The sequence below is a fragment of the Azolla caroliniana genome, unplaced genomic scaffold (genome assembly GCF_043228905.1).
Source record: "Azolla caroliniana isolate FFs.n. ecotype wild unplaced genomic scaffold, voAzoCaro1.0.p SCAF_21, whole genome shotgun sequence".
NCBI classification, from domain to species: domain Eukaryota; kingdom Viridiplantae; phylum Streptophyta; class Polypodiopsida; order Salviniales; family Salviniaceae; genus Azolla; species Azolla caroliniana.
The window spans coordinates 1,741,113-1,763,915 of NW_028230456.1; the positions used below are offsets into that span (position 1 = coordinate 1,741,113).

A 22,803-nucleotide genomic window follows, 5' to 3' on the forward strand; every position below is an offset into this window, starting at 1 on the left:
GATAGGATGGTTAGGATTTAGCCCCAATTGTCTATGTAAGAATATTTTTTGGATTTTGTCTATTTCATTCCATGCACTAACTGAGATCGTGTCAGCCCCACACTTCCAGTCCATAAAGCAACACTTTGACCCACCATAACATTTAATAACATTGATCTAACTTCCCATCCTTGAGTCACTTTGGTTCCATTGATTCTTGAACATATAATAACTATTCCAACCTGCTTGAAGTCCAGACTCATAGCATGCATCTCACCTATTTGTTGATGGAACATTAATACATTCATATACATACATACATACATACATACATACATACATACATACATACATACATACATACATACATACATACATACATACATACATACATACATACATACATACATACATACATAGAGAGTGAGCGTGTCACTAAGAAGAGAGAGTTATACTTGAAAACAATAATATTATGTAGATGCCCAACCCAAGGATACAATAGAGTGAAGATGTTCCAAAAGCACATACTCAAAGCCTTCCCAATGTTTGTAAGTGGAGGTAAAATTTGTTTTGTATGCAAGTTGTCGACATTTGAATCACAATTCTCTCTTACAAATTGTATGTTGGGAAAGCTATGGCTTCAAAAGCAATGCATTTATGCAAGTCTTTGAATATAGGAAGGTTTCTCTATAGCCACTTTTCATAATATTTTGATAACAACCACAGACAACTCTTTGCTTGATTACATCCGTAATTGAAGTGATGGAATTTTTAGTGTTCACCAATACATATCTTGGAAGTATGTTTGGTGTGCAAAAATCGGATCTTTCTCAAACTTCAAATATCACATCATCATTCTTCTTCCATAATCTACGTGGGGTCCTCATAGCTACCGTCAATGAAACAACATAATCATTCCTCTTCCATAATCTATGAGACAGGTTCTCGTAGTTACTATACACAAGACAACATTATCATTCTTCTTCCATAATCATCATAGCTACGCCGACTTCTAGAAGTTACTGCCCACAAGACACCGTCATCGTTCTTCTTCCATAATCTTTGGTAAGGTTCTATCAACCAAAGCTTGCGAGCGTGTGGAATGCGGGCGATCGGATAAGAAAAGGAGGAGCTCGGCACGAGATGGATGAGAGCCGACTGGTACTCGGGTGCAGGAGGTGGGCTGGCTATATACATATTCCCATGGATAGATAGATAATTTGAGCGTCCATAGAGAGAGGCCATAGAGAAGAAGAAGAAGAAGAAGAAGAAGAAGCAGAAGAAGAAGAGAACATCATCACCACCATCATCATCATCAATAACAAAAGCTTTAAGGAAGGGGAAAACCTTGTATTAATGAGTAATTAGTGATTAGTCAGTAGTAATTAGTAATAATCAATAATTAATTATCATCATTAGCAATTATTATTTAGGCCAGAGTGTGTGTGTGTGTGTGTTTGAGAGACAAGAAGAAGGAGAAAAGCGAGAGGTGGGTTTTACTCTGTTTCCTCTGTTCTCTCTGTCTCTGTCTCTGTCTCTGTCTCTGTCTCTGTGTCTATCTCTGACAGTAATCCATCGACAGTCGATCCTCCCTTCCATCCATCCGTCTATCCATCCATCCATCCGTCCGTCCGTCCGTCTCACCCACCTCCCCTTTTCTCTGACAGAATCAGGAAAAAGGGAACAGAGCAGGAAGTAGCGCGCGGCTCCCTTGCTCACCATGGCAGACGAAGAAGGCAGTAGCCCTTGTACCGTGCATATCCGATGTACCAACGGAAGCAAATTCTCTGTTCAGGCCAACGTCGCTCGTACCACCGTCGCCTCCTTCAAAACCCTCCTCGTTGAAGGATCAGGTGTGGCGGCAGACCAACAGCGACTCATCTACAAAGGTCGTGTCCTACGAGATGACTCTACCCTCGAAAGCTATGGTAAGTTATGTGTGCATGTATATGTCCTTGTTTTTCAGATCTTTGTACTTATTTACAGAAACCCTAAAATTTGTCTTCTTTTTTGACTTTGTTGGAAAGGACTTTAATCATTTGGGTTTGGATTCTGTGGAAGTGATTATTGATTATCAGATGATAAATGCACAAAGTGTAGTCTCCGTTTTTTGGAAAGAAATTTCCCTAAGTTTTGTCTTCCCTTGGACTTTGTTGGAAAGGTTTTTAATCATTTGGTATTTGGATTCTGTGGAAGTGATTATGATTATTTGATGATAAATGCACAAACTGTAGCTTCTTTTTTGTTGTTGAGTAAAAATACTGTTTTCTATATTGTCTGCTTGAAGTCAAGCTCTTTGGTGTATTCAGCGATTACAATTGATCCCATCAGACTTGGCTCATAACCATAGGTTGAAGAAAACCCACGATGTCAAAAGCTCTCTGTTGTTTTGCTTTTCTGTAAAAATATGTATCCAACCTGGGAATCAATAAAACCAAATTTTATTTAGGCATGATGCTAATGATTCTTTGTCAGGATGGTGGTTTTATAATGATCACAAGTTGAAAATTTTCTTGCTTTTCTCTTGAAAAGAAGGTTATTTCATATGTTTACCCTCAGTACGTTCCTGTTTATGTCTTATGTCTTAAATTATGATACTTGTGGCTAGGGGAGTAGATAAAAAACTCTTTTTTTAAGACATTTGATCCCATCAAGTACATCCAAGTACTTTTGCCATTTCTGAGCAATATTAACTCTCATAGGGCTTTTTTCTTCTTAAGGAAAGAATATTATCTTGATTTTATCTTCCCTTTACTGTTTGTCTCGTATTAGTTGACTTCATTCCTTTTTAATATGCTCCTAGTTGTTTTTCAGTGTTCTCTTACAATCCATTGCTATGGAAGTGCTTGTTGCCTCGTTTGATAGGAGAATTAATAACCACATGAGGTAGATCCTAGGTGATACTTGTGGCTTGGAATTTTTTTCCTGTTACCTATTTGGGCATTTAATGCATCTGAATTCCATCAATCTAGTCAATACGATTAGATGAATAAAGCATTATGATATATTTTCTGGCAGAACTTTCTTTATATGTGAAGTCTCTATGATGTTTGCTCCAATAATCTCTTGCACAGTGACCCGTTTTGTGACAGCTCTATATTTAGTGCCGGTTTTAGACAATGAGTCTCTACCTTGTCCATTTTAGCTTCCAAATCTGCAGGATTGCATGAGAGTTTTTCCCTTGAATAGATAGAGGGCCTCTTGAAAGAGTATCCCGAAACATTTATTACTAATTCATGTAACATGGTAATCAATGCAGGAGTACAAGATGGCCACACCATCCATTTGGTGCGAGCAGCTCCTTCATCTGCAGTGGCATCAGTTGCAGCAGCAAGTGGTGCTCCGACAAATACATCAGTTTCCACTCCCTCTACCACCACTCCACCTGTTGGGCTCAATGGGTTCGGCACCCCTGATCTGTTTGGAATTGGTAACTTGGGTGGTGGTGTAGGATTGGGTTTTCCAGAGTTTCAACAAGTCCAACAGCAATTGATGCAAAATCCAAATCTTATGCGTGATATGATGAACATGCCAGCTGTCCAAAGCCTAATAAACAACCCTGAAATGATGCGGAACTTGATATTGAACAACCCCCAGATGAGGAGCCTCATTGATAGGAACCCTGAGCTTGGCCACATTCTCAATGACCCGAGCACTTTGCGGCAAACCCTGGATGCAGCAAGGAATCCTGAGCTCATGCGAGAAATGATGAGGAATACGGATCGAGCAATGAGTAATATCGAAGCATCACCAGAGGGCTTCAACATGCTTCGCCGCATGTATGAAACTGTGGAGGAACCTTTCCTAAATGCCGCAACAGGTGCCGATGGAGGAACCGATGCAGGAGCTAACAATCCATTTGCAGCTTTATTGGGGACGCATGGACAAACTCAGCCGACTAATACAGGAGGACCAGTAGCTGAGGCCATTGCACCAAATACCGCACCGCTTCCAAATCCTTGGAATCCTAACCGTAAGTTTCGCTTTTCTTTAGTGTTTTTGCAAATGTACAAGTAACAAGGTCACATGTGTAATAAGTTGAATCAATTTGCTCTTGATTCCTGGTGGTAAGTAGCAAAGTTCACATGTGTTGTTTATGTTCTTTAGTCATTGTGCAAATGTACGCCTAACAAAGTTGACATGTGTCATAACTGGAATCAATGATTGTAGAGAATGCAGCCAATGCTGGTGGGCCTGGACAAATAGGCATGGGAACCCGTGCAAATACTATGGGATTGGGAAGTAATATGGGTTTGGGCTTTCGCCTTCCGGATCTTGGGGACACAGGTGGAATGGGTTTGATGGATCCTGCCACCATGCAACAAATGCTCCAGAATCCCGCCATTCTTCAAATGATGCAAAATCTTTTGGCTGATCCTCAGTATATGAATCAGGTAAACACTGGGTTTTTTATATTTTCAACAAATTTTATTCAGTCTTGTAGATAGTATTTGAATTATCTGTCTTTGATTTCTTTGACTGTAGGTAGCAAACATGATGCCACATTTGGCAAATCCACAATTCAGAGAAATGATGCAGAACCCTGAATTTTTGAGACAAATTAGTAGTCCTGAAGTTCTTCAGGTAATTGCAGAATCTGTTGCAGATATGCTCTTATTGATTTGATTAAAAAAAAGTTAGAAAAACTTATCATACATCTGAAGTTTTCTCTCTATATTTTGTAGCAAATGCTCTCCTTACAAGCTGGCCAACAAGCAATTCAGTAAGTTTTCAGATCATGGATTTCAAATTGTACTTTAGATAATCTGGTTGTTATATATGAAGTGTTTGGAGAGGTACATATAATTCATAAATATTTTCTTCATTTTTTTTCAATAACATTGCATGTTATTCAGAAATCCGACAGCAAACGGTGCAACGGCAGGAACCCCTAGACCTTTTGACATGAATTCATTGCTTGGTTTGTTTGGAACACTGGGTGGAGGTGTAGGTGCACCTGAAGGTGAATTTTGAAATCTTAAGTCTTTCTTTGACGAGTTTCTTTTAGTAAATGTTTATTTCATTCATATGTTGTGTTTTAATCTCTCCTTGCAGTTAATAATGTTGCACCTGAACAACTTTATGCTTCTCAATTGTCACAACTGCAAGATATGGGATTTATTGATAATGAAGCTAACATTCGTGCCTTGAGAGCAACCGGTGGGAATGTCCATGCGGCAGTGGAGCGGCTTCTTGGAGGCTAATTACATTTTTGGACAACAGTTGCGTTGGGTTCCTAAATCCAATGTGTTTTTATATGATGTCGATGAGAGTCACTATATCTCTACTCACTTTAGTTCTTAATCCATGCTTGCTATATATACATAACTTTGATGAATGTTATATGGAGACTTGTGAGTCCAGATTATATCATGTTGGATTCCATTCTGGCTTGTCGTCGACATAGAAACAGGGATTGTTCCGTGGCATGTGAATTATTTCTGGTTCTCTCTTTTGGATTGTAGAAGTGACGATGATCAGATTGTTCAACACACTAGACATGATTTTTTTTCTTTATCCTACAGCTTTTTGATTTAAAAGGCTTGAGGAATAACTCTTGTTGAAAATATATAATGCCAATGTGTTTAAAGTTGCACTTGAGAATTTTAGAGACAATGTAGTATGTTCAATTCTCTTACAGTTTGTTGCATTCCAAATAATTAACCTTCTGATATATATAGAGTTTCAGTGACCTCATCTTTTAACCTGATTGATCACAGGTTTTCCGTTCGTGAAAGAGAGTTCTAGCATTAAAATGAAGCTACAAATTCTCTGGGAAGAGTTCTAGCATTAGCATTAAGCTACAAATACTGAGATATCGCATGTATGTTTGTACTCATCTTTAACTGCATATAATTCCACGGGCAACTATTTTTGTAAAATAAATTATCATGTTTATATATCTCAATGTGGGAAAATATGACAACTTAGGAAGGGGAGAATTAATTTGATTATATATGAACATGATTAACACAAATGTGGACTCAACATTCATGGGATAGTCCTCAAAAGTTACTGACCCCACCTCTATCTACATATTACATATTAAAAGAAAAGGTAGATTACTTAATCACATAATGGGGAGATCCTTGCAAGCTTGACAATGATAATTAATGTGTTTTTATCAAACTTGACAACACAATGATAATGACAATGACAAATAAAGTTGCAGTAAGCATCCTCAAACTAGAGTGATAGTGATCAACTCCCAAGATAACACAAGCCAGAAAGTATTGAGTATTATTTTCATCTTTGCATGAGAACACCTGGCATCAGCAATGTATCTACATCAAGGTTATACTCAAAGGTCAAAATTCTACCAGCAAGAGAATTCAGCAGCTAAATTGATACATGCATGTGCAACCCTTTAGGGTTAGAGTTCAACCATTCAGAAGTGAATTATGCGACCGAAAGCTAAATACCGAGGAGACGTGGGTTACCATACTCACTTGCCTGAGCTCCCTGAAAAGGATCACTTGGGAGAAAAGTGAAGAACTCAAGGATAGGAGATGTGTAAGACCATCTTGGAGATGAATGAAAGCAGATAATAGTGATCATTGGGAGGAATTGGAAGCTTGTCTCGAGTTACATTGAGCACAATAATGCAATGGAGATCGAGGATTTGGGATGGGTTAACATCACCAATCTTCTCCGTTTCATTTTTATCTAGGGTTTGTTAAATTTCATTTCCCGAACACATAGGACAAGAAGCTATAAGACGCATTTTGTTATCTGGCCTCATTAGATAATGTACTTATTCTCCCCCAGTTTCAAGAATCATCACCGATTATGAATGAAGATAATTCTGTAAAAGTATCAAATGACCATTTATTTATTGCATTTTACAATTAAGGTGTACTACTAATCACTACATGTGAATGAATGGCAAAGAATGCATTACAAGTGATAAAGCATCAATTTGCCTTTACAATGTACACAAATGCATACATTATGGCAGCTTTAAACACAAAAAGTTTTAGTCATGGAGTAGAAGAACAGAGTGTATGAGTAATAATTAGTTATTTCCAATAAAAAAGATGTGTCATTTTCATCGACTTCATGAGCAATAAATATTACATAGTACAAATATTCAAAAGCTCTAGAAAAAAGAAAAAAAAAACAGGACTTTGCAAAAGAACAAAGGAAAAAAGGCTATGGATGAATTGTACAAAGCAAAGCGAGTGAGGATACATACAAGAGAAGGAAGAGAGAGGAAGAGGAAGAGGAAGAGGAGGAAAGAGGAGGAAGAGAAGGAGGAAGAGGAGAAGGAGAAGGAGAAGGTGTAATAAATGAGAGATTATGACATGGTGAAGAGACCAGATGAAGAAGATGATGCTTGTCTTCGGTATCTTCATCTTGGGGTGGGATTAAGACCTTGATCTTGAGCTTTTGGCCAAGTGGGCAATGTTTGTTTGTGCCACAAATGTAGTAATAAGACCCTACCCTCTGCAATTCAATGCTCGTGTTCCCATCCTTGTGTTCTGCAATGGCATCATCAGCCTTGCATCTCTCATAGTCTTCCTTTCTCACCTCCACCACAGAATGGAACTCTGGTAAGTAATTGAACACTGCATACATAACATACATGGAACTCCAATAAGCAATTGAACACTGCATACATAACATACATGGAACTCCAATAAGCAATTGAACACTACATACACAACATACATGGAACTCCAATAAGCAATTGAACACATACACAACATACATGGAACTCCAATAAGCAATTGAAAACTGCATACATACATAACATTCATACAATACATACATAACATTTACATTTACATAATATTACATTCATACAATACATACATAACATTTACATTTACATAATATTACATTCATACAATACATACATAACATCTACATACATGATACATATATACATACATACACTCATACGTACAGACAGACAGAGAGATACATACAAACATATATACACACACATATGTATATACATACTATACTATACTATACATACATGTCTGCATGCTTGCCTGAGCCTTGCATACACACATACATATATACATACACTTATACATACATACATACATACATACATATATACATACACCTATACATATGTACATACATACAGTTGTGCATGCATGCATACATGGAAGTCTGCTTACTGTTCAATATTGCATACATACATTCTAACATGGAACATATACATAGAGAGAGAGAGAGAGAGAGTCTTTAGATTAACCTAGGGTGTCTCCAACATAAAAGGTGTAGTTGGATGCCCATAGAGTGTAGTTCACAATCCCAACAACCCAACCTTTGGTACCCCCTACAGTGAGGAGCTTGGTGGTTGTGGTGCTCATGCTGCTGGTGTTGGCCTCACATGAAGGTCTTATGGAAGAAGCATGGGTGCTGATGGTGATGGTGATGGTGATGGTGAAAAGGAAGGAGCTAGAGAGAATGTGAGTTAGAAAGAGAGAGTAGTGTGAGTGGAGACTGAGACCCATATGACAAGAACAGGGGAGGAGAAAAATGCAAAGAGTTCCTTTCCTAGCTGTACATTATTTATGCACAACACCTCAAAACAACTGAATGCATATATGTATGCTGTCTCTAAGACACACTCCCACTTTTGACTTGGAACTTCTATGTGGATACATTACATACATATCTCTCGATCATTTGATTCGACCGACACACACATCTTGGGTTCGAATCCCACCCCATCCCTCGACATGACATTTTAACCCACTTGGTAAATTGTATAATCTTATTTTTATTGAACCCTCGACCTTCCAAGTTCCAACCACTTTAGAAGAAGAAGAAGAAGAAGAACCCATGACCTTCTCCTCCCTAATCTCATCATATTGAACGTAGAATCCGAATATTGCAAAATTGAGTGTTCTATCCTTCTCCCAATGCATGGCTTTTAACATGAGAACCTAAATTGCATACCCTCATTGAGTGCCCCTCTTCACAAAGCTCTTTTCCTCACACTTGTTTTATACCCTATCTATTGCTTTTCAAACTCTCTCTCTCTCTCTCTCTCTCTCTCTCTCTCTCTACACGCACACACATCTACATTTGCTAGGCTTTAACTTTCAATGCAAGTTTAGTCTCTATTTCTATATGTCGACCATCCCATCAATATGTTAATGTGTGCGTGTGTGTGTGTAAAACTAGCTTTCACAACAAGCAATGCATTGCTCCTACAATAATACCAAGCTCACTTGTTATTTTCTTTCTACCAAGCCCCCCTTACCAAGCTTTTTAATATATGTACACACTTGTAATTTCCTTTATGCATAGAATCCGTACATATTTACTTTTCCGTCCTCGTCACATTTGTAATTTTGGGAGTAGATAGGTAAAAGTATCACCTTTTGCTTGGATGAGTTATTTAGTTGTGGAAACAACCATGAAGATGTGTACGGTAGAGCAAGAAGATGCCCTCTTCATTTGAGCATATGTAATGCTATGGGGAGAGAACATAAATTTCCACGCAAAAACAATGACATTTTGATGATTTATCCACATACTTATTTGAATTACACATACTTCATGTAGATGAGTGCACAAAATCTCTATTTTTATTTTAAGTACATACAACCTGATCAATGGGTAAGCCATGGTGTAGAAGTAATAGATTAGTTGATTGATCATGATCAACAATGCAAATAAGCCATCTGAAGTTGTTTATTGATAATGTCATTTCACAATATGCCCAAAACATTAGATGGCATATTTTAAGTGTGTCGTATCCTCTTTATCTACGGATAAAGTAATTATGTACATCCAAATGCCTTCTTGGAAAAAGGTTCCTCCACAACCATTCCAAGAGAAGTACCATATGTGAGATTTAGACTAGCTACATGTAGGCAACCTCGTAGGTTATCTCACTACTTCATTCAACTAACATTTATTATGTTTATATAGTCTACCATTAGCTCAATCCATTTTGATTTCTTTCTCCAACAAGGCCTAACTAGAAGTCGTGTAAAAAGTCATGGAAATTTATTCATACACCAACCTACTTTACAATAATTCCTAAACTTCTACTTGTAAAGTGAGGCCACCTACACACATGTTTTGCGAGCAGGAGAGAATATAGGATTATTCGAGATCAAAGAGTCTAAGCAAAAGAGGCCACCTATGCACACATGTTTTGTGAGTAGGAGAGAATATAGGACTATTCGACAACAAAGAGTCTAAGCCAAAGACCAGTTCTATACTTGATTATGCATGGGTCAAATTTGAGTGGAAGAAAAATGTATCCATGGAGGAGAGTTGAGAAAAACAATCCTCCGTAGTCATACAAAGATTAGTGCACCACAAAAGGATGTGATTCTTTCTTGATGTTAATTTAGGAAATACATTCCCTTAGTTTAACATTCGCGGTGAATGATATTGATAGTAAACTTAGAAATGAGAACCAATTTACTCTTCAACACATATACTTTCCTCATAACACTCGAGTAAGTCTACAAAGTCGGTCCTCGTAAGGAACCATATTTATTGTGGATATGCAGATCCCAATACTTTTGCTTGCTAGCAATCCCTTTTTTGGTAGTTATGGCATTCAAAACAATGAAATAAATATATCTATCTCACAAATCCCATCAAATTAATATTATTGCATTGATTTCAAAAGCAAATCCCGAGGTTCATTCTTATGATCATACTTCCACATGGGATTCGTGCGACTCATTAGACACAAGAGCCAATAAAAATGAACTCCTATGGGCATAATACAAGCCAATACAAGATTTAATATAATATTATGAGCTACAAGAATCACATTGCAAAGCCACGAGATATTTTATACATTTAAAAGGGCTATCCTAGTTTTCTAGTCATTGTATGTTTGATTGAAACAAAAATATGCAATTGAAACTCCGAATCAAAAGCTTGTATATAATTAAGCTCTGGATGATATTTATATAATTATAATATCATTTGGAAATCCTCTAAAGTCATCATATCCAACAAAGGATTATAGACTGGGTTGTTTTGATACACCTTGCACTAACCTCAAGGACTTCGTCATGGTGCTCATAGAGAAGAGAGAAGCACATCTCTATTAAAGCAATATAGAGCATTAACTAATGATACTAAAATGTGACTTGGGCCATAAGGAAATCATTCCTTATTGGCATGTCAACCAAGTCGATCCAAAACATCAACTTGGCCCACAAATCTAACCAAATTAAAATTTCTTGTTTTTTTTGCATGAAAACCCCTTGTTGAACTTTTGATGCTTGCAAAATGGGAACTTAAAAGAGCTCAATATGATGTTATGTATAACATTTTCTATTAAGTGCGCATTTATTCACATGAAAAAAGTGAATTTTGAGTTCAAAAGATCATTTTTAGGCTTTACAAGGCCATTTGAAACAAAACTAACATTTTTTCATCAAAGACCCATCTTTTCGATCAAACATAGTTTTTTTTTTCCAAAAAAAAACACTACTTCGCATTAGTTAGCAAACCAATTACATCATAGACCACCAAAAAATCATCAACCCTCACTCTAGCCTTCTCACCAAATTGGTCATAGTCCCCACCTCATTTTCAACAAAAGTATCCCAACAACTCTTATAACCTAGTAATTTGTACCATATCTATACATATTTACAACACCTGGTCCCTGATGGAAGCCATTGGCGGAAACAACCATCGGGGTGCTTGGTAGTTCCATTCAGGCCCTAATGATGATCTGCCCACCAGAGGAGATCTACCCCCATTTCAACAGGAACTTTGACCGCGCTCTTTTAGCTGAATCAGATTCCACTTGAATCGAATCGTACCGTCCCTGCAACCAAGATACTAGCTCAAACAAGATATTTAACAACACCTCATCGCTAGGCCTTATTATATGAGTTTGTGATATCCAACATAAATAAATAAAATTGACCACCATTGATACATCACATAAAATAAAAAGCTGGTAAACCATGATCTAATGGTTCATGTTCTATTTCCATTAACAACTTGGCCCCCTTTTTGAGTCATACAGAAATATGTGATTTCCATTGTTGTAAACAACAAGATTCAATGGACAACAATTTTGGCTTCATTAAGATAATTGTTCAATTGAAAGAATAGATGAGGATGGGCTAGCAATGGGGAAATAAATTCATTTGGTGATGTCCTAATGAAGACATATCAAGATTCAAGTATAGTTATATCGACTACACATATTTTTTATGTCAATTAATGAGGCACCATATCAATAAAAAATCCCATGTCTATAAAGTAACAATATAGTCATTTACCTTTCATGCAATCTTCCCCTCATCTCATCTAAGAACTCAAAGATTGACAAGATGATCAATATTGTTATGATATTTTAAAGAACTTTTTTGACCTGAATCCTCTCTTTCAATTATCTCGGTCCGATGCAAGTTGGTTTCTTTCTAATACACACCAAACAAGTTTGCCACTAAAGCTTCATCAACGTTTTACTCCGTGGTTGGTATGCTTCAACAAAATCAAAGTCTATCTCCCTCTCCCTCTCTCTCTCTCTAAAAGTATGTTTGTATTGACGAACATGACAATACAAAAAGCCCTTGCTATCTCAACTATATGTAGTTTTGAGGTTCTTGCAACAACGTAAATCGTCTATTTCACTCATTTTTGGCTGTTAGTACAGGATCGCGGTAATCAGTGAGATGGCAATAGGGTCAACGAGATGCTCCGGATATGGGTTGAGTTAAGAAGATATTATGGTTCTCATAGGTTGCGAGATGATGGCAATGGGATTTCAAGCATGTTTGTCACGACAAGAGGATGAGTGGTGTTGGTGTGAGGACTGAAGAAGATCATGAGGGGACGAGGAATGATTTTTCACTTATTTTGTTGTTAATTGCACAGGACATTAGTGGTATTCGGCGAGATGGTTGGTGGACTAAATGAAGAAATTTGTCTGTTTTTAGGAGTGATGATGGGTGGGGGAACCGAAGCAGATCATGAGGGGATAATGAATCATTTTTCACTTATTTTGTTGTTAATTGCACAAGACATTGGTGGTATTCGGCGAGATGGTTGATGTGGATTGAATGAAGCAATTTGTCTGATTTTAGGAGTGAAGATGGTGTGGGGATCGAAGTAGATAGTGTGAGGTGTGGAGGACATAGTTCATCTTGTTTATAGGGAGATTATTACAAGTACATTTTCAATTTTCGTGGAGATGGACATGGTCATTTTGATTTGGGAGATGATACATGGGGGCTATCCAAGGCAACCCATCACGTTTTACCCAAGCATCAGGTGCATCATGGACTACTTTGGTGTCTTCAACTGTTGTGTACAAAACATTTGTCAAATAGCATCACCCTAATGGACAGTCAGGTGATGGTGAACAACTTCAGTATAGGCGGAATCAAAGACATACATGGAGTTTTTAGACTACTAGCCAGGGTGGACAGCCGAGATATATTGACTAGGATTACCACCAAGATATGTAAAGATATGTATTCTCTTTGACCGCAAGAATTTGTTTATAGGTTGAGAATGGGTCTTGTTGGCAAAGGTTGAGAGAGTTTTCATGGATATAATTAGCCTTATCTTGCCAAAGGCCATCGTTTATATTTGGTCTTTTTTTTTATAGACACTCGTGGAGTGGAAACTATTATGTACAAATTGTAGATTGCCTTTGGCATTGTTAATTTTAATACCAATGGAGTATAGTTTTTGTGGAACGTAAATCGTCTATTGTATTGTAATACTAAATGACATAAAGATAATTGTAGTGAGGACAAGTGCCCGAAGAGTATAGTTGTGAAAAATACCATATCAACTTTCCTTTTAGCCAATGTATTGTTGTAGTTTATCAAAGAAGAATCCATTTCTTAGGCTCCAATATCTCAATACCCATTTCGTAGAGTATAGCTATAAAAACTACAAAATCAAGTTTCCATTGAGCCTATGTATTTGTTGTGGTACTCCACGAAGTCCATCAAAGGATAACCCATTTCTTGGGCTCCAATATCCCAATACCTAAGATAATCAAATAAAACCTCATGTGATGGGGGAAAGTAGAGCTCAATCACCTTTAATGAAAACTCATTTAAAGGTGACAAAACCATCCCAGTTAATGATGCCCAAAGTTGTGACAAAACAACCCAAATGGCTTCAACAACTCCGCATGCAATGGATGTGTATGGCATCACCATCAACCATTGTATTAAGGAAATTGTGTACCATCTAAAATATGTCTTTGTTTATTGTGTGACGTGTCTCCTCTCGTATATGGCTTGATCATTACCATTGAATATGTACATATAGAAGGCCCAGGAAATCTAGCACTCGCTAGGAATGTGATCTTCAAGGTATTAAGCTTGAAATGCTCGAAATCGAAAAAAAGGGAACAAATGCTTGAATATGTAATAAACTTAATTATGCACTTCAATAATGTAGAATCCCTCATGATTGGAGTACATATTGTATCAACCCTTTACACAAAGAGGGAGATATGATTAATGTAAAAAATTATATGAAAATCATGGCTTATTCTTCTATGCTAGAATTATTTAGATATATTTTGGAAAAAAACAAAGTGTATGGAACGAAGAGAATTGAAAGAAGGCAAGCAAGACAAACAAGTTTCAAAAACATCATGACACTAGTGATCACCTTGAATTTCTCGAGGAAAGTCATTTGGAAGGTAAACAACTACCATTTGTTGTTTTCTAGAGTTCAAAAACGTAGTTAATGGTGCCTTGCAAGCACGACTTTGGAGACGAATGAAAGAATTCGCAAGTTCCAACTAAATACACACTCGCAATTTCTTGCATCTATGAAAAGATAATATATGCATATTAAGTTGAACGTTCATAAAATTTCCCTGGACTAAAACAAGTGGGGAGACGAGGTATTGTGTGTCTCGCATTAAATTGCATGAACTCACTCATAACATTCACATGTACACTCATCTAACAAAGCTTATGGATGGTCAAACCTACACATACAAAACTAAGATCACAAGATACAAAAAGAACAACTTGTTGGCATATCATAACACAATAGGAAATCATCAAGGGAGAAGGCCTCTAGTTGATAGCAAAATTGTTTGGAAACTGTCTATGATGCACACTATAAAACAAGCATTCTCCTAACGTTTTTGATAGAATATATTTGTCTAAGGTTGTGGGACCAGAATACTTTGCAATAATATCAGTATAGTTATTGGCATGAAGCGGTGAGTTCGAGTCTTTGTTGATTCCTTTATACATGTTGGTTTCTTTGTAACCATGCAAATTGGCTTGTAATATATGAGTTGTATATTATCCTACATACATTGTCTTAACTCATGGAAGTAGTAATTTTATTTTTGGAAAATAAAATAAAAATATCAGTATAGTTATTGGCATTTCCTCACATAATTCCTTAGATCCAAATTATTATTAACTTATTATTATCATTTATCAAACATCCTCTAAACGTTAAAAAGGATGAAACCATAGTGGACAAATAAATGGCATGCGCCTTTCAATATTTAGAACAATGTAATTCAATGAGAAAAAACGTCATGTGTAAATTATGCATTGAGCAAAAAGAGGAGAAATATATAAGAAATATCCAACCCTAACAATAACAAACTCTCGAGTGCACTAACATTGTGGTGAGAGTTTTACATACAAATAGAATTTTAGATGTTTATACTTGTATAATAAGTGGGCATATGTTTGTAGGGCTTTTTCCAAGATTCCTTAGGATAAAAAGTAAGGGCTATGCTCCCTCTCAACATTTTGGGAATCCCAAGAAAACATCGTCCCCTATACACTATCCATCTCATCTCCTTGGAGTAATGGCTCTTTCCTGCTATTCTCAACAAAAGACCCTTGCAAACTTCACGTATGTACTAGAAAGTGTTGTAAGGCTTGCCAAACAACCAGATTATTTTTCTTCGCAAAGAAAAAGAAATTTGTACGCTAGTTTCCTCTAGTTGGAAATGTCATGAAATAATTTCAATCATTGTTTGATTTGGAAATTTGCCCCTCTACCCATGCAATGATTTCTTGCATTTACTGCTTTATCCTTCTCTAGCATTATCCATGTGATGACGTTGTCTTAATAGATTTTTTTCTCTATTTCTTGGGACGTGCCTCAAATGCTAAGTTTGCTCCCTTTTACCTACATATATGTGTGTGTGTGTGTGTGTGTGTGTGTGTGTGTGTGTATGTATGTACGTACGTACGTATGTATTCCATGTTTTCCACACCTAATATCTCCAAAATCTAATGTTAGAATCTATCTACAAACAATAGCTCCCCAATCATGTAATCAATTTCATCTCCTTTACTTTAGATGTTCATAATCAATGCCTACATATCTATTTGGCATGATGGATAATCCATGAAATTACTTCATTTCTAAGTGAACTTAAGTATCTTCCCCCAAAAAACCCCAATTAAGCACTCTTGCTATTAATAGGTTTCTATCATAGATATAAGTGCAGAAACACTAACATTTAACTCTTCCATAAAATAGTGCCGAATTCTAGGAATATGCATGCCTTAGCAGCAACACTACTTGTAGATGTTAGGAACATCTATTCCATGATGCAGTGCATTCTAGCTGTTTCAAGTTCACGACACCAAAACATAGCATGTTTCCACATATATCGTACCATCACATACCACTTTTATGTTCAGACAGTCTTGAGCATTATCCAAATTTGCCAAAGAAGAGGAACAGAGCTCTCACTGTCTCACATGCATTAAGAATATAGCCAACCAATTGATGCATATTACTATAACAGCTTCACTTAATATTGGCTAAAAAGCTGCAATAAACTAAACTCTCATCTATGTATCCAATCATTTTTATATAGATGTACTACAAATGGGGACATTCCAAAATTCAGAATAATCATCTTGCTTCTTTTTTTCTTAAAACACTACACTATTAAACTCTCATTCGTGCATCCAATCTTTTACGTGGAAGTAGCACAAATGGAGGCTTTTCCAAAAGTTCAGATTGATCACCTTGCTTCATCTTTTTTTAGACTCTACACACGAAGCTTAGTAAACAATTGAAAAACACAACCACAAGAAGCTTGGCCCAAATTTGTCTATCTTAGCAATTATGGGTCAGTTGTAGATTAATGACTCCTTGGATACCTAAGGATCTTCGAAGAGAATATAGCTACATACAGTCATTATTCTTCCAAGATTGATAATACATTTTATTTTTATTTTTATCATATTAGGCCACTATCCCGAGGCTTTCTGCTAAGCTCAGCATAATGTCCACCCATCAGCCACAGAACTTTCTGCCAAAGTTTGTCAGTTGATGTGATTCGGAGGACAGTTGAGCTACAAGAAGCCACATACCAATACCCTGCTTCGATCTCGTTCACCAACTGATCAAGGCCCCATCCTGAGTACCCAATAAAATAACGAAAATCATTTGTTTTAACTACTCCACCTTTCATCAATCGTGCTGCATTTGGTAGCTTATCCACGGCAATATGAGAAATGCCAGGAATGATCTCTTCAAATTGCTTATACACCTTTCCTTCTTGCAACAACAAAAGCAACTCAGATTCCAGTGGTCCACCATAAAAGTACTCACAATTCCCAAACACGTTGGCCAGTGTTTTATTCTCATGATCAAGCTCCTTTATAGTCTGGGAGGTGGGACGGTTGAGAATAACTCCGAATGGACCCTCTCTTGGTTTGTTGGATCCGGAACGAAGCAACAAGATAACAGTTCGCTCAAAGTCGATTTGTCCATCTAGTTTATCGGTGGCGACGAGTAGACATCCAGCCTCGGGGGCATGAAGTGGATGGGCCCAAGACTTTCCAAGAGTGATTGCTGGAATGCTCGTTCCAGATGACACTTGGCTTGGATCGACTAATGATGTTTGCTCGCCTGCTACTAACCGTGCTCGAAATGTACGCCAATCGGATTCATTAATAGATCCTCTGCTCTTGCTTCTTCCTTGAAGACCACACTTTTCATCTGCCATAGCTGCTGCAGAATCATAATTTTTTTCTGGCACTTCTTCCTCTTGTTTTGCTTCTTCTCCTTCTCCTTCTCCTGATGGAGTATGCCCAGTGTTTTGGTTTTTTGAACCCTGACAAAGAATGTGATAATCTGGTACCCCCCAACAGAAGTGAGTATTTCGTTTTAAAAATCAAGAAATGTGCTCAACATATACTAGAGTTCACGTGTTTCTTATATAGGCTGCAATATATCAAAACAAAGTACATAAATTAACCATGTCTATTACAATAACAAAACAACAACAGCATACTATCCAGGACACTTCACAAGACTGTCCATTTGTCAATGCTGCGTGCATAGAAAGCATGGTGAGTTTGTTGGCACCCACTTTTGCAACAAACAAATAATGCATTGATGTGTGCAAACCCAAGGGGCAAGGGCATTTGAACAGTGCCAACTTGAAATTTCAATGACTCTTTGAGTTGTGGGTTCAATTTTATCCCATAAGTGTGTGTGAATCTCTAAGAAAAATAGAATACTTTTCTATATCACAGTCATTAGTAAGTTACGACAGTAGCCAATGTAAAACCAATACTTTGTGTCGCTAATGGAGCTAAACAACCAGGAGATTTGGAGTGCTGTATACAGGAAACAGCACAGTGATCATGGATAGCATTCGGCTCTGCGATTTTTCCCTCAATGCTTAGTAAACCATGAACAACAAACACTACTCCTTTAACTTATTAGTTTTCAATTTCGCTCGCCCATAACCATATGGGACTGGTATTGTGAGCATGTGATCAAATGAAGAAACCAACATGAACTGTTCCATGCATCAACGAGAAACAAGGTGATGTTAACACCTCCTTTTGGTGTTATTTGGCTAGAAAACATTATAGCTCTTTCAGAAAATATCTGCCAAACTAGTTCATTATCAACTGAAAACTGACAAAACTAGTTCCCTATATCCTAAAGACATATCTTACACTTTCTTAGTTTTTTGTTTCAAATGTGTCCCAAAATTAGCATCTTCTATTTCCTTTCTGAGTTTTGGAAACATGGAAACATGTGTTTTCAGACATTTCCCTGTCTGAATATCGTGAAGGTCTCAACAGACAGACATGTTTAGAAGGAACCCCATCAAATAAGACATGCTTCTGTTGTAGTCAAGGTACTGTTCTCCAAGAAATCTTGGATTCTATCATCTAAGGAGTACCAAAGATTAGGATTAACAGAACAATGAGATTAACAGCAAGAACATATTGATGGTTAATAAAACTAGAATAGCAATGAGAATATAGATGCCGTTGAAATTTGTCATAACACTGTAAAACCATTGTAGCTTATGGGTCAAAACTTGTATTTCTGTATGCTTAACATCATTTGCAGATAACAAGGCTGAAATAAGCCCAATCCTGTGAAGCACTGTTCCAGATGTCTCTTAATGAAAAGTATAGAAAAAGGAATAAATTACAGCACTAGTGCGGCAACCCCATATAATTCACCTTTTTAAAAGGGAGTCAGCAGCTAACTCGAATCCCCAAAACCCAGAAGGCAAATATGCCATATGAAGCAAAACACCATCCCACGGACCATTGATGAGATAAAGCAGGGTCTATCATATACAATCACAATTCTGTACCGATCAAGCAAGTAGCTTGTCAACAGTAGATAGCAGTATTTATACTGTGACAAGTGGTGCAACTTCTCGGATCACAATTCTGTGTGCACATCTTTGTTTCCTTATTTCGCACCTAGTACAAACGTGAATAGCAGTGCTTATACAGCTAAGTTGGGCACAACATCCAGAAAGACATGTCCAGCTTCTAGGATTATGAGGAATTTTCCATTCTGTGTGTAGATTTTTGTTACCTTATTTCAGGTTTATATCGCTCGCATTAAGAAAGTACACATATCGGCAATCTGTTCGTATGAGATGAAAACCCCTTCAAACGGATGCCTGCTTTGCAGAAGGCTTTGTCAGTTTGAGCCAAGCACTTTCGTGACGGAAACCAATAAGAAATCATTTTGATCATTTTTCATGACACATGCATGTGAGCAAAGGGGGGAGACAACAAAAAGAATCAGATATCCAATGGAGACTATCCGTTGGAAGAGCGAAGCTGAGAAAATGTGCATGTCTGAGAACAGTGATAGAAGAAGAGGTGGGGTATATTCTATAGACAGTTAATGGGAAATACCATGTTGTTCTTCACTAGATTATTAACATAAAACAGAGGAACCAAAAAAAGAACATTCATCTATGGTATTCCTCTTCCTCCAATACAAAATTTGAAAATCATTTTTCTTGTTCTTGTTCTTGCTCTTCTCTTTGTTTTAAGGCAATTGAAGGATTATGTTGAAGGCAATTGAAGGATTAGGCAGACATACATACATACCATGGAATCTCAATCGTGGCAGAGAGGATCCATGATTGAGTCCGGATCTCCATCCACAAGTAAAGGATCCGTGGGATCTCGCCGTAGTTCGTGGAAGGAGAAGAGAATGAAATGAATTCTGAGAAGTAGAAGCAGCAGCAGCAGAAGCGGAGGAGGAGGAGTAGGAAGGAGAGGCATGTCGACGAATGAGGAGGGATTGATGATGATATGAAAGAGGAGGGCATGTAGGTGTTGTTGTTCTGGTGCAAGAGATCTCCATGGTGGGTCTTTCTTCTTTCTTCTTTCTTTTCTTTCTTCTTTCTTTTCTGTCTTCTTCTGTCTTCTTCTTCCTGTAGTTGTTTAAGGAGGAGGAGCCATGGCGTGGAGCAGGAGGAGCACAGAGGGGAAACAGGGGAGGGGGTACTACTAGGTTTAAAGGGGAGAACCAGACAGAATATTCTCTCCTCTACGTCCGTATGCTTACCAAAAGGAAAATGAAAATATGACCATAATAATTCAATTTTGCCAAAGAAAATAAGAGAAGACAAACACACACACACCATCCCGCTCGGGTTCGGGTCTGGGTTTGGGCTCGGGCTCGGGCTCGGGCTCGGGTCCAGCTAGTCTCAGTAGCCTCAAATATTGCACAATGAATACATTCCATTGCGAGCATACAGAGAGGGGACATGTGTCCAACACCATTGATGGCTACGCAGAGAAAAAACAACAACTAGTGTGTGTTTGTATCTATGTCTGTGTCTGTGTCTGTGTCTGTGTCTGTGTCTGTGTCTATGTTTGTGGTTTGAGTTTGTGTTTGTGTTTGTGTTTGTGTTTGTGTTTGTGTTTGTGTTTGTGTTTGTGTTTGTGTGTGAGTGCGCGAGCGAGCGAGCATGTGTGTGTTGGCTTATTGGTTTACCAGGTGGATCCCATATATGCCAACCCCTAGCTATGCTTTTGTGGGTTGTGTTTCTTTGTCTCTGTGTGGCGAGTGTTGAGTTACATTGTACGTAAACCCTGCAAGCGAATACTCCACACCAATGTAAGGAAAGGAAGCAGAATTAAATCACACTCTTATTGTCCTGTAAGCATTCATGCGCACTAACGTGACATGGGTAATGACTTGGTTACACATCCACAAAACCTTTAAGAGAGTTGTGGCGGCTCACATGCCCTAAACTTGTTATTGTTGCCCACATGGGCCAATTAAACAAAGTTTGAGCGTGAGGACTTTGTTCGATACATTTGTCACCTATGAGGACTATGATTGTCCCCACATTACACAACTACGAAGGTTTAGGGATCAATGTATAATCCCTGGCAGCAAAACTAAGGAATAAGGCTAAGGCAAAGGAAGAATGACTACATATTAGGTTGTTGGGAGATTAACTAGTGTATGTAGAGACTGCTTGGAGTTTATCGTAATGGTACTGCTTGGTTGTGTGTTTACCTATCATGCAAAGGAATGAATATATTTTAGGATACTTTTTCACTATCTAGTTTACATATGACTTCACCACCAAATATATTACCTCTCTTTAGTTGAAACCTTGTGCTCGAGCTGAAGCGGAACCAGGAATAATATTGTGAACATCATTCTAAATGTCATTGTCATTAACCTATTCATTGTTGTCCTTCACCTATCCATTTTTGTCATTCTCATAGTTGTTGTTGTAGTCGACGCCTTCTCCAATATTGATATAGCCATCTTCACTATCATGGTGTTCTTTTTTTATGTTGGTTTGTATACTTTTAGCCTTTGCTCAGAGATCATTGTGGCCTATTCCATTGGCGACTAGAAGGATGAAGTCATTGGTCAAGTGCAACGTGAATCTCTTCCTGCAAGACTCTTATTAAAAATGAGTGCAATACTTGTATAACTTTAGTACCATGTGAAGCACCAAGCAAAAGATAGAGAATGCATAGACATTTCACAAATTGGCAAATGGAGAAGACATTGGTTATAATATTAGCAACACTTGCTCTTTCAAGATTTGATTGAGGAGCTTTGACTTACATAAACATTGCTGCATGAAATAAGAACAACCTTAAGTTGAATGTTATGAAAGCATTGGCTTTGCATACAAGCACTACAAAGTATGTAATAATGATCAAAGCAAGAGCAACATGTGAATCACAAATAATTGTCTAATAAAACTACTTTGGAAAGTTATGCCAGTCACAATACCACAATCTTGTGCAATTGAACACCAACATCTTGGTCAACAAAGTCTTAAAACTCAATACAGATAATCATGCATCTAAAAAGAGATCATCAACATCTAATAGAAGTATGCATAGCTCATTAGAAGGATAAACATGAGGCTTTAGTGCAACACAATATATGGCTAATTTCTTCACACAATATATTCCACAAACAACGTGAACTAATTTCTTGATTTGATGCAAACATCAAGATTGAACTTTAATAATGGGTGCTTATAAATTCGGTAAGCTAATTATGCCTTTAGTGTTCAATTGGTTCACAGTTGAGACATGATTAGAACAATATGCAAGGGTCTCTCAAGGT

General features: G+C 37.5%; 3 protein-coding genes across 4 annotated transcripts; 1 reads left to right on the forward strand and 2 right to left on the reverse strand.

Moving 5' to 3' along the window:
• Positions 1–1,671: 1,671 nt before the first annotated feature.
• Positions 1,672–5,577, forward strand: LOC147850258 (ubiquitin domain-containing protein DSK2a-like). Of its 2 annotated transcripts, none has more exons than XM_087336445.1 (7): positions 1,672–1,907; positions 3,239–3,952; positions 4,159–4,373; positions 4,465–4,563; positions 4,665–4,702; positions 4,836–4,942; positions 5,035–5,577. In XM_087336445.1, exons 1-7 carry the CDS (start codon positions 1,700–1,702, stop codon positions 5,181–5,183), a joined length of 1,530 nt encoding a protein of 509 aa, XP_087192571.1. In that variant the 5' UTR covers positions 1,672–1,699; the 3' UTR covers positions 5,184–5,577. The 2 variants fall into 2 exon arrangements, with proteins under 2 accessions (XP_087192571.1, XP_087192570.1); XM_087336444.1 differs by having other exon boundaries at positions 1,673–1,907; positions 4,150–4,373.
• A 1,506-nt stretch (positions 5,578–7,083) lies between these two features.
• On the reverse strand, positions 7,084–8,484 carry LOC147850259 (uncharacterized). Its single transcript, XM_087336102.1, has 2 exons — positions 8,192–8,484; positions 7,084–7,547 (listed from the first exon to the last, which is right to left on the reverse strand). Exons 1-2 carry the CDS (start codon positions 8,451–8,453, stop codon positions 7,132–7,134), a joined length of 678 nt encoding a protein of 225 aa, XP_087192228.1. The 5' UTR covers positions 8,454–8,484; the 3' UTR covers positions 7,084–7,131.
• Positions 8,485–16,808: 8,324 nt separating this feature from the next.
• Positions 16,809–20,613, reverse strand: LOC147850260 (uncharacterized). The gene is made up of 2 exons (XM_087336634.1): positions 20,298–20,613; positions 16,809–18,048 (listed from the first exon to the last, which is right to left on the reverse strand). The coding sequence occupies exons 1-2, from the start codon at positions 20,554–20,556 to the stop codon at positions 17,150–17,152; spliced, it is 1,158 nt and encodes a 385-aa protein (XP_087192760.1). The 5' UTR covers positions 20,557–20,613; the 3' UTR covers positions 16,809–17,149.
• Positions 20,614–22,803: the final 2,190 nt, after the last annotated feature.